The sequence below is a fragment of the Pipra filicauda genome, unplaced genomic scaffold (genome assembly GCF_003945595.2).
Source record: "Pipra filicauda isolate LSUMZ 115617 unplaced genomic scaffold, ASM394559v2 scaffold125_size2111803_pilon, whole genome shotgun sequence".
In the NCBI taxonomy this organism is placed as follows: domain Eukaryota; kingdom Metazoa; phylum Chordata; class Aves; order Passeriformes; family Pipridae; genus Pipra; species Pipra filicauda.
This window is the reverse complement of record NW_024103718.1, coordinates 240,654-253,981: the sequence shown is the minus strand read 5'-3', so window position 1 is coordinate 253,981 and position 13,328 is coordinate 240,654. Positions and strand designations below refer to the sequence as shown.

The window sequence follows — 13,328 nt, the reverse complement described above, 5'->3', positions numbered from 1 at the left end:
GTGTCAACTGCCTTGCTGAAGCAGAGGGTTGCGTTTTATCAAAATCCAGTAGCAGAGTTGTTTTTACCATATAATGTCAAAAAATCAAGTGAAGCCACTTATTGAAGCTGATGCCTTCCTGACAAGCCAAGCAAGCTGTGCTCCTTATCAGCTGGTTCTAAAAATATATTCTGCTGGACAGGCCAGCGGTCTGTACACTCAGTAATGTCGTGCTGCCTGCTACCACTGGAGTGCCATCAACATTTGTCCTGATCAAAAGGAACACAGAATGCTCAAAGCTATCCTTAAGGTTTACTACTATGAAAAAAGAGTAGAGAAGTAATTTTGCAAGCTGTTTATTATGTTGATAACACTACATCATCATCATAATAATGAGCAATCAAGAGTCTTTTGCTGTTAAATATTCCTTTCAAACACTTACTACGTTGACTGTACTTAGCAAGGGTTTGGTAAGATATGTAATGGTGAACTCAAAATGTATTTCTAGGGCCTTCATTAAAATGACATTTTCTTTGTTTGAACATTTACATTTGTATATGTGTACACATACACACACAGGTACACACATATAGACTGTGTGGCAATTTGTAGGAGATATCATTGTATCCTTCTCCCCATTACCTAAGCTGAGTGTATTAAGTTTAAATCAGAAGACTAGAAGAATGTTAAACAAGTAAAGGACAAACTAAATAGCAAATAGAGGAAAGGAGGCCATTAGGCTAGAGGAACTGACAGAAGCACAGGTGCAGACTCTGCTTTGGATTCTATGGGAAAACTGGTATTGGGGCAAACCCTGGGAAGCAGACTTCATTACTGCTTCTCTGCTCTGCTCGCTGAAGCTCTCTCTCTAGGTTTGATCAGCAAGACACGAGCATAATTTATATTAAATAAAAAAATTACAGAGAGAATACTAAAGGCTTTTCTGTTTAGTCCTCCTGAGAATTTTAGTTGTAATCACATACTTGATTTCCCCAAATAATTAGGATTCAATAAACACACATGAGCTAGTCAGTATGATCTAACATATATTACAATCCCTTAGCTGTTTCATCATCTTTTTTTTTTTAAAGCTAAAAGCACATCGATTCTATTTCCTCTTTTATAAGCTTTTCCTGCTACGAAAGGCTCAGAACACAAGTTCTAGTCTGTAAGTAGGACTTAGGGGCACTTCTAATAAATGAATACAAAATATTTGCATAGCTAACTTAACATCACATTTAATTTTTAATGTCACTAAATACACAATCAGAATTTTCCCTGCAACAGTACCCAGTTACAGAGGAACCAATTAAAATCTATTCAGTATTAACAAGTTGCATTTGTGTTTATATCTTATCTACTTGGAGTAATTATTTTATTCTCACACAAAGACTATCCAATCAGTCACCTGGCAGCAATCTCACATATCCAGGTTGCAACTCCAGAGATGAAGCATCATTATAAATACAACAGTGCAGAACAAAACTTTTCTTTTATGACAGCAGAACTGTCATTCTGCTTGAGACTAAGACAAATAAATGAATATGCATATATAGAGATCTATTATCGAAGTAAAAAAAATTGGGGGATTTTTCATTTCTAAAAACCAATATGCAAGGTATGTAAAAACATACATGCAAGGTATTCTTGTTATGTTTACCCTTACCATGTTACACCTTACAAAAAATGGCTTTGTAGGACTTGTAGAAGAACTAATAACAACTAAGTAGAATGAAAGCATGATCATATGCAATCTTAATCTACTTTTGTTGAAAACATATAGTGCACAAAGATGGTAGGTCCTGCAGCAGGCAGAACAACTTACTTTAGAGGATACTTCAATTTTATCTCCTTTTCAGAACTATTTTTAGTGCACATGGAACTTGGAAAAATTCAATGACTGCATTTTAATCATGCAAATCATGGAAATGGAAGTTGCTTCAATCACATATATGTTTATAAGCATCCATAACCTAACACAAAACTTCAGTTTCTATATTATACATGACTACTCCAGCTAATAATTTTATTAGCAAATTCTGTCTAATGGTATAAAACCTGATCTGGATTTTAGGTGAACTTCTATCCAGTAAACAAAATCTAGAAGAACTGCAGAGCTACCAAATCTAGTTAGAGTGAGAAAAGGATAGAACACTTTTCATTATTAATTAGTCTTTTCATAAGACAGTTATTGATCCACCTCTGGGATATAAAAGTATGTGATATGGTGAAGCAAGAGATCACACAGTTGAGGTGGTGAGGAAGAATGGGATTTACACTGATGCAGATCAAACCTCAGTATATTGCAATAAGCTTACAAGTCTACAACCCCGTTATTTTTAAATCCCTTCCAAATGAAACAGATGCAGACTTGCATCAATGGAAATGTGGAACACAGATACTGTGCACTGTGCCCTGGAAGTTATCTTCAGATATTTGCCTACATTCACCTGTTGAGCTCAGAATAATTACACATAATACTAACCATCAGAAATACATGTGTAAATGTGCTACCAGTGTAACTTACCTATTTTCTGTTTACATTATATTCTTCTACCAATATAACTCTTGACAATAGTTATTAAATGCTTACCACTGTGCCTAGAAACTGAATGCTTGTCTCTCCAGAGGCATTCCGAGAAATGCGCTGAAAAACACAAATGTAAGAACTGATTAAAGCATCTCCAGAATTTGTAACCATTCCATTTTATGACATCACCACCATAAAAAATAATTGAATACACAAATCTATAAAACAGATAAAATAATTTCCTTCAACAGAAGTACTAGAAACCTAAATCATACTGCATCTCAGATTTTGGTTTTAGTTCAGTCAACTCGATAAAATTTATTTTTGAAGAACAATGAAAGCAAATACATCCAACACAGTAAAACCTTGGGCTCAAATGCCATGAATAATGAGGCTTCTGCCATCTCCAAACGTCTGTAATTCTGTATTCATGATACCCACATTTAGTATTATCTTCATTCTCTCCTAATGAGAGACATTTTAATCTCTTTTTAAAATGCAAACCTCCAATGATGCTACTTTGAAAACAGAAAAAAAAAATGACCTTATGAAATGTCTGGTCACCTACTGTGGTTCAAGAGTTGATTGAAGTTATTAAACAGTCTTCAAATATTACATTGTCAATAAGCCACAAGACAATGCAAGAGAAAATACGTTACTGATTTCACACAGCATTAAACATAATTTAAATATGCAAAATGTATAAAGAACTCTTTCTTTCCATTAATTGTTTCCTCCTTCAATGTAAAAAGTGGGCATTTTTTCAATTTTCTTCCCACTGTTTAAACTACAGCACATATAGTCCTTAGTCATGGAACGCAGCCCTAATCTTACACAATGCCAGGCATACATACAAGTACCAAAGCATAGATCTGAGAAGAGTATAATTGCAAACAAAGAGCTGCACAGAAATCTTCAGCATTTTAAAGACAACAAATCATAAGAACAGGGCTGCAAATAATCTTGAGTGATCGTCTAGCCTGGAACCCCTAGCAGAAGCAAAACAACCAGTGTCACTGCCAAATGATATGTGTCTAATCCATTTTTAAAATCTTTCAATTGCAGAGATTTCACTATCTCCCTAAGCAATTTATCCCAGTGTTCCTTCATGTTTACCATTAGGAAGTTTTTTCCTAATAGTTGACTAAAATAATGCTGAGTTCAGCTTTATTACGTACATTAATTCTCCTCTTTTTCATCGCAGACGGGAAACACAGATTATTCCCTTCCTCTTTACAGCTACCTACAGGTATATGAAGAACCATTATCATGGCTCCCCTAAGTTGTCTTCTCTAGACCCAATGAGAAAGTGCTAGCTATACAACAATAGCTAGATATCCCCCAAAACAATGTTAATAGCAATAAATTAAATTCTGGTCCCTTTTCACTACTGGTGCATGTTCCTCAGCTACACGTTATGAAGTAATAATTACTAGAGCCCAAACATGCTTATTTTTTTACTTAATAGGTCACACACTGACATTGCAATCTGTACAATCATATGAAAACAAAGGGTGATGTGCCAAAGCCTGACATATTTCAACAATAATGATTAATGGAATGGAAAATATGGGAAATAAAATTTCATACAAAACCTGACGTTTACTTTTATAAAGGAAACAGGAATATACACTTTTCCCACAGTCTGGGATAAACACAATCAGGTTTTGGAAACCACAAAGAAGAACAAAGTGTCGGCTGCCTACAATGAATGAACCGCATGCCAAAACAAACAAGTCCCAACCACTTGATAAGCTGTCAGAAAATGGCAAGCCGAAAAAAATTAAAGGATTTAATTTCTTTTTTTCCTGGAATGCCCTCCACCCTCGTTAAAGTTCTGTCACTTATTGTGCTACCCTTTTGTCTGCTTTCAAGGGTCATTAGAGACCTTTTCATGTCCTAATAAAAATTCCATTTTTTTTGGCTAATCTCCCTGTCATACAGAAAAACACAACTTAAAAAACGAAACAAAACAACAAGAAAAATAGAGCCCTTTATTCATTTTCTTTAAAGGCTTTCAGAGGAAAGCCAGGTATCTTGACAACTCAACTTTTTTTTTACAACTGAAAAGCAAACCATTATAGTATTTCCTCACACAGATTCTCTTTAAACGCAACCAAATAAGCTAGCATTGCAATAATGAAGCCCTTTCAAAAATAAGTTAATAAAGCCAAATATATATGTACATCACGAAGGCACCTTGTAAAGCCTCAGTCTCAGGACAAGACAAAGATATGAGCAGTGTTTTTCCTGCTCTGATGCTGTTGGAGCACACTGGTATCACAGTATAGTAAATCCTCACTGCTACTGTTTGCTGTGTCCAAAATACAAAGCATTACATTCAGTTGTCAATTGCATTAAGAGTCAGTATAAGCGCTAAAATCCATCCCTTAAATTAACATCCAGTGAGGGGAGGAGGAAAATAACTGAGAAGGTGACAAAAATAGTTAACAGAGGAGAAAAAGAAATTTCCCTTCTGGGTATATGTAAAAAACAAAAACAAGAAAGAAAGGTAGAGAAATTCTCCAAGTCACAAAACATATGTTACATCAAGACCAAAAAGAGAACTGCCAGGTTTTTGAGAACCGTGCTACAAAAGAAGTCAGCACATTATCATAATTAATGTTTCAAATTACAGCTGTAAATAAATTTCAGCTATTAGATGTGATTAGATTTTTTTGAAGCATATTGAAGAGTTTTTTCTGTTCCACTGGTGGGCTAGTGTTTCTGGGATGTGTAAATGTAATTGATGTTTTATAGAAAATGAAAGGACACGATTAACAATTATTCTTTTATTTTCTGCCTCTTCAGAAAAAGGACTAGTCTCCAGTTTCTCCTGTAAAGTTAGATATATACATAATTCTATACCTCATAATAGATGGTTTCATATTGCATGTGATAGCACGAAAGTAATCAAATAGAGGTAACAATAGAGAATAGCTAATTATACATATTGTCATTGCTTTCCTAATAAATTGCACATTATTTGCTAGAAGGTTTACAACAAAAAGGCAAGGAAAGTCTACCATTTGTTCAAAGACAAAACTTTACCTTGTGTTTACCTAACAATACAGTAAAAATTACATTCTTGACATAAATTATGTGATCTTAGAAATAACCAATGCTTTTCTAGTCAATTCAACCATTGCTTTTCTAGTCAATTCAACTGACAGAGCTTCAGACTAACTTAATTACTACCATATGAGTTAAAAGTATATTTTTTTCCTATGAGAAAGTAACAAGCTAACTGAAATATGAAAAAAAAATCACAACTTCAAGAAAATCGATCTACAGTCTCAAAGCTGTCAAACAGGTATGACTGTTATATAAATATTATATGTATTTTTACACACACAGGTTACAGTATGTTATACTGCATATGCCATGTATATACAAACAAAATCCTTATGCACACATGTAAAAACAGACAAGTGCATACAATCATATAAAATGTATTTGATTTTCCTTCTCTATCTTGTGTATGCTATACCATACTTATTTCACAAATAATCATTTTAATCTGTAAATCCCAGCAAATTACCAGAGGTCAGTGTGATATGACTTTAAATTCTTCTGCTTTGCCATAGAAAATTATTTCCACTTAGTTGGGTATCAATGATCTATTCATCATAAGATGCAGTAGGGTTACAATCAGCTTTGCATTAAGCCTGCCGTGGCTGAGCACTTGCAGATAAAAATGATAACAACCTTTACAAGAAAAAGGATAAAGCTCAGTTCAAAACATAAAATATGTATTACTGAAAGACATTCTAAACTAACAGACGTTATTAGACAACAGTAAGATCTCAGAATATTTTCCCACAAATCTTCTGGTATCTCAGGCTCTCCAGGCTACTAGAAGTGAGCAGCTGCAGAGGAGGAAGGATACAAAACCAAAGAAACTCCAGCAGACCAAAAGCAGTTTTTTTGCCTTGCTTACAAATGAAAAGGTGATGTGTGAAGTCAGAATGAATATGAGCTGGCAAAGGCAATCATATATATCTCTATTTAAGTTTCTCAAACCCATTCATCTTGAAAAAGTAAAGCTGGAGACCATTTCTTACAGAAAACTTACAGCTTGTCACTCAACATTTTTTGTGACTTTTTCAAGCGATGGCATGACTACATTACTACTTGGACAAGACATAGCAAACTATACAGAACCAAAAACAAAATAACAAGCCCAGAAAATCTATAGATAGGCTATAGATAAAATTCTGAATGAAACACTGGTAGTTTCCCAGCATGGTGCTGTTTTTCAGAATGCAGAATTTCTTGCAGCCCAGCCCTATTGCTTCATTTCAACTGCTTGCTAACAGACATTCTGAACATCTTATGCCATGAATTTCAAATGAAGAATGCTATCCACTTTTTTTGCCAATACTTATAAATTCTTGAAAATTCAACCTCGCAAAACACAGGCTAGAATCATCCTCAGACAGGTTTAATTAAAAAACAAATTATTCCCACAATAGGGAAGTCAGTGGAAAAAAACCCACCGTATTTTAGCTTGTAAAGTTATACCAGATTCATCTGCTAGTACTTAATCTATGAGATTTTGTATGTGAGGGTGTTTGGACATCTGGAAAGCTCCGTTTTCCACCTAAGTCACTTTTACCTTTAGAGTCCCATGGCAGGGTCAGAGAGGAGGAGAAAGCTGCAGAAGTAGCTGTGAAACCATTAAGTCATCCTCTCGTCAAAAAGCAAGGATTGATTTGGTCTTATCAATCTCCTTTTCCCTCTCCTTCTAGAACCTCCACAGAAAGTAGAAGTTCATTTCAGCACTGCCTTTCCACCACGCAAAATCGCAGTCAAGGCATGTAATCCCAGACTAGCAATGTAACCAAACTTTCTTGCATGCTGTGGACTTTCAGCATTGCACTATATGTTCAGGCTTGTTCAGCCTCACAAACCTTTCCACTTTGGGAATCACCCTACTTTTTCACAATTTAGCATTTTGCACTAATGGTTCAGAATTTTCTCCCCTTAGAGCATGAAATTACAGATAGGAAGTTAGCCCGACTTTGTGCACTGCTCTACCCTTAGCCATTACCAGTTTCAGTTCACACTTAATAGTAAATAAAGCCTCAGTGAATTTTTCTTCCTCAGGGCATGTCCACATTTTCCAGGTTCTTACAAGGCAGCAGTCATCCAGTGGGAAAAGAGATGATCAAGTCCTGCTGTTTGTGAAGCATTTTGACTTGTGAAAGATGTCTAAGACTGATATAAATGGTACTACGCTGAAGTAGTCTTTCCCTTTAAAAGGAATCCTGCCAGGATGCTGAGATACTGGTCTCTCCTGGCACCTGTTGCAAGCTACCTCAGTCCCTTTCCGGGGACTCAATGCAATCTGTTCCCAAACAGTACAAATACATATGTTAAACACAGGGTGAGTGGCTTACAGGGTATCAATCCACACAGATAATTGTGCAGGTGCAGTTTCTAAGAGGCTGAGGCACCATATTACTACTTTTTAAAAGAACCATTCTCTTAATGTCTGAGATTCAATTACAGAAGATGACTTCGGAATTTCTGTCCTCCCGTAAACAGAAAAGTAGAAACACAGATCCATTCCAATATTTCTTTAGGTGATATCCAATGTGACTGTTAAACTTGTTACCTGTTTTCACAGAGATTTTTTTAAAATATGAATATCACTGCTGTATTGCTATTACATATACAAAATGCCTTCCAAGCACGTCCATGTGATCCTTTAACCCTTTGAGGTAGGTATTATAAAGAAGTGGATGAGAGGCTTTAAAACTAACAAAATCAAACAAAAACACTTCAACCAAACAACAATAGCAAAAAACCCAACAACAACAAAACATCACCAAAAAAACCCAAACAAACAAAAAAAACAACAACAAAAAAATCAAACCACCAAATCAAACAACAAAAAAAACCCCCAGTAACAACAACATAGCAAATACTGTTTATTTGGCATTGGTAAAGAATGACTCTAAGAGACTCCAGCCCAACATTTACCACTATTTACAATAATGAAGAGTTTAGTCTTCTCTGTGAACTTCTAAATTTTTGCTGTTACTACCTTAAATCACAAAATTACTAGAACTTCTGGAAACTTTACCCTCTTTTTGGATGCCATGATATGTTTTGCTCTTATAGGGGGGCAATATGCAGACAAAATGCTGCCATGTGATTCTAGATCTGATAATGTCTATGACTGGCTTGAGACAAATTCTTTACAGGATCCTTTCTCACTCTCTGACGGCCCTCCTCTTCCTTCCCCTTTGCTCTCTGAATGTGTTAGCATGTTCAAGAGAAACATTTTTCATCTTTCGAGGTTTAGATATCATAAAACTACAATGTCTGTCAAGAACTAAACACAACACTTTGCTCTTTCAACACATACAGAATCCTTATAGTTATTCATCCTGAATATTGTTTGTCATGAAAATATACAGCTCCAAAAGGAAAAAAATATGGAACAAGATGACAACTAACGCTATTTGATTAACACCTTGAGTAGCACAGGATAAAACTAATCCCATTTCAGGGGGATTGATTGAGCAAAGCAGTTGATCACTCATTTCCTTCCCAAATGAAAAAAAAAAAATTCATTTTCGTGAAAAAATCGGTAAGGGAGTAATATGTGCTTTTAGTTCTACTGCTGTAGTTTCACAATCTTTTATTTCCTTTAATTTTCCCCTTCCCATCACACATTCTCCATTTGAACCATGGCCAAGAAATCTGTACCAGATTTGCCCAGGTTAGCCATAACTGGAACAGACTGAAAAAAAAAGCCAGGGAGTGAGCTATGAGTTAATCAGTGTGGGTCATCAGGAATTCAGTGCTGGGGTTCACACTCTGGCTTTTCTTTAACCAAAAGGATAGCTATTTCGGTATAGTATAACCAAAAGTCTGTCCCTGTTTGCAAATCATTCTGTGTCTCTCTTCTGGAGACAACCTAGCAAGAATAATTTTCAAATCATGGGTTCAACAGCAACAGCAGAGTGTGTGCAGTAATTGCACAGCACTAAAGAATGGACTGTCAACCAGTCTTCACAAACACTACACACTAAACCTTCCCAAAATCCTTTTTAGGGTTTGAGAAAATGAGTGTGGTGAGGTAATGGTACTTTAGATTGGAAATCTATATAATGCATATATAATATATATGCATATATAATGCATATATCATTACATATCTCAGATTACATCTGAGATCTCAAAACAGCAAAATAAAAAAAAGGTCATTTTTCTTAAAAAAATTTAAAAATTACATGTTTGAAAAAGTCTCTACAGGGTTGAAGGAAATGAATACAGGCTTTGTTCTCCTGTCAGACATTTTGCAGAAACAAAGGCTTCACAACCTACAGCATTTTCATTTTTTCTGTTATTATATACCAAAATAATAATCAAAAGAAACATTGTATCAGAGAAGCACTTAAATTTTCATATCCCAGGATGTAGAATATACTACTCCTGCTGCAATTGTTGATGCAATAAATAAATTAAATGAAAAAATAAGTGATGCCATCACTGAATTCCCTTTAACACTAAATAGAGAAAGCTCCCCTGACAAATCTTCATCTATTTCATTCAAAAAATCACTTGAAGCTTGAGACTGATTATTTCAGCTTTACAGGATTGTGTTCTTGTTTAGCAACTCCATTACTCTCTTAATCACACCTTGCTGTGACTGACAAAGACCTTTTTACTGCAGAGTTTGGGATGTCCAATAGAGACACAGAACAGGAAGGGACTTCTGGAAATCAGGTACTCATATTCCCCGTTCAAAGCAAGGCTAATGTCAAAGTGATATTGAGCTGCTCAGGACCTTGTCCAGTTGAGTTCTCCCTACATCCTACAGAGCTTCAGAAACTAATTATCAGAAACTAATTCTCTGCAAGTCAGGAAATACAAAGAAAAGGCATCACCACTGCTGTTGTAAAATTGCTTTGCTGAAGGCGCCAAAAGCCACCAAACATTTTCTGGGGTCCAGGCAGAACACCTGCACTACTTTTAGAAGGTAGAAGGTTTCATGACAGCAAGTTAGTAGAGCTGTGAAACCAGCATGGCCAATACGATACTGAAAAGGCTGAGTGCATATGAAAGAATGAGGAAATAAAAAAGTGTTGGCAAAGATCGTGATGAATAATTAAGACCAAACTATCTATGATTCTGACTCAGCATCCTTTTCCTACAGGGAACTGTCTGCAAGTAAATGGCATATAAGGATGGGTTGACTGTTTGATGATGCGATCAAGAAAGCAGAACATTTAACAGCACTAAGCAGTTGTAAAATTTGTCCATGTGGCATTGCCAAGGAGTAGTCTCAGAATCTGAATGGTCAGTGGGGTGGTTTTTGAGAACTTGCCCAAACAAAAGCAGTGGCAGAGCAAAGAGGGTTTGAGGATCTCTTACACGCATTTTTTCCTTGAGCAACCTGCTCACTCTGCAAATATCTGATTTTCCTGTGCAATGTCCCAGCAGAAGGCACCTACTTGCAACTTGATTGTAATAAGGACAGAGTTGCAGCTAGGTTCAAGCCTGTCTCTGGACTTCATGGTGTTCTTGATTTATCTTGTGACCCCCTTGGGTTATCGTTCCCATGAGGAATAAAAGAAGATGTTCAAATTCTATGGAAAAGACAGCTTATTCCTTCCTTCTGCCTGCTCCCCAGTTCATATGCACAGGGAGAGAGAAGAGGCCATAGACAATTTCTGCAGGCACAGGGCTCACCGAAATCTAGCTTACTTGTATAGGGAGAAGAGATAGAGGGGCAAAAGTGCCCTCATTGTCCTAAAATATGCCTGTTGCTTTTGTTCCACTTGTCATTACTTTCCACGATACCATTCTGAACCACCACTCTCCCTTCCAGTTTCCACTGGAGTTCTTACGTTTCTTTTCCACAACTCAACCTCTATTTTTCCACTCGCTCTTCACAGGAATCATTAAGCCCCTCACTTACTAATTTATTTTTACTCTAAATATTGCCCGAAAGGTTATATCCTATTCAAATCATGGTTTATACATAAATGTATTTTAAATTTGTATTTTCAATTAAATAAAACCTAATCCCTTCAAATCTGAATCCTAAAGAAGATGTATTGTAACTATATTCCTATGGTTGTCTGATTTTCAGCAAAGGCAGAGTCCAAATTCACAACAGCTAGGTGTAAGTCAAACTCTAAGCCACTAACATCTTTAGAAACAAGGAGGGGAAACCATTCTGGTAAAGTATTTCTGCACACAAAAATTTAGTTTGTTTCTTGAACAAAATTCCACACTACACAATGTGTTAAATTCAGCCTCCCCAGATGAGAGGTAGAGTCTAGTCACAAGTAAAGAAAATGCTGAGAAACTGGGATTTGCTGAGGAACTACTAAAAACAGTTACAAAAAATCCATAATGGAATCTGTGTACAACAAGAAATGCCACGGAGTCTGCCCACACCCCCATCTCTGGAGACTGTATCTCAGAAATCTCTTGCTCAAATGATCCCAAGTTTTCATCAGTTCATCACTTTGTGTATATATATATATATATATATATATGGATTTCACAGTAATCCAAGGCAGCACAAAGATTTCAGAGCCCTTATGCTGCAGCCAAACGGACCTGCAGTGTACCCCAGGGTTCTGGTCCCTCTATCATCTGGGGACCTGGCCAGGCACTCCGCAGTGCCCATCTGCTGCACACAGATGGGCTTCCTCGCAAAGGAAACAAAAGCGGGAGGGGGGAGGCTGCCACACATCCTTGTTGTGCCCTGGTATGCCCTAGACAGACTGTGACCAGGGCATATACTTCTCCTCAGGCACTCAGATGTATTCCCAGGTCCCATACTCTAGAAATTGTCCTAGAAAACCTGGGTTTTAAACTCATAGACCCTTTATAACTCTGCAGCATGGTTGGTGCTCTGCTTTGCTCTAATACTCATTGAGCCTTTAGCAGAGGAGTGAAAATACAGAAGCATGCTTAATTACTTATTTTTAAATGCAACAGATATGTAACAATTTGAATGTCTAGACTATAATTTACATAAATACATTTCAAACCAAAACATTTTAAAATTATTTATTTCCTACTTCTTTGCCTAAGTGCTTTGCTGAATTGCAGCCAGACTGCAGGATCGAGCGAAAGGTGCATAAATCAAAGCTTCAAAGAAATATAATGTTCACAAAGATTGTATTTAGTTGAGCAAATTTAGAAGAATGAAACCAACTATGAAGAAAAATTAGATTGGCTGAAAATTAATAAAGCACAGCTGGAATTATTTGATTCATCCATATTTGTTGCTTAAAATGGCTCTAGGGCTAAGTTTTGCTGAAAGAAGATACTTCAAGACTCAAGGGTCAATTGCTTTTGGAGACAAATTGACCTACTGGAATACACTTGCCTAATTTGGTTCTTGCAGAGGGGTGAGTCTACAGAAATATATAACCAAAAAACCAATTTTGATTCCAGTGAGCAGATATCAGAGGTCAAGTTTAAGGTTCCCATAAATTTACATATATACACTAAAAGATTAATAACTTCTCAAGTTACTGAGTTTCTTTGCTAAAAGCAAAGACAGATAAACTATGACAAAGAAACAACATATGTGCTTATTCCACATTCTGTTGGCTAGATACCATGCAGTCAGCTCATTGAGTGTTGCTGTGGCTAGATCTGCAATATTTCATACAGTTTGGTCATACTCAGGGAGTGCAAGTAAGACTATTGCTGGCTCAGCTCCTAGAAGAAAGTATGTTCTGATCTCACGATCATTAATTTTGAAACTAGTTTTATGTGCCAACTCAACTATTACACTTTTAGTTAAACAGCACTACTATTAGTTATATATCCACAC

The 13,328-nt window shown here is 36.3% G+C and overlaps 1 protein-coding gene across 3 annotated transcripts in view; it reads right to left on the bottom strand.

Moving 5' to 3' along the window:
- LOC113993001 (propionyl-CoA carboxylase alpha chain, mitochondrial) overlaps nucleotides 1-13,328 on the bottom strand; it is a 211,046-nt gene that overhangs the window by 55,017 nt on the left and 142,701 nt on the right. For all 3 annotated transcript variants that reach the window (XM_039389393.1, XM_039389398.1, XM_039389403.1), the window contains exon 16: nucleotides 2,573-2,626. In XM_039389393.1, the coding sequence (XP_039245327.1) occupies nucleotides 2,573-2,626 (54 nt within the window). The remainder of the gene's footprint in view (nucleotides 1-2,572; nucleotides 2,627-13,328) is intronic.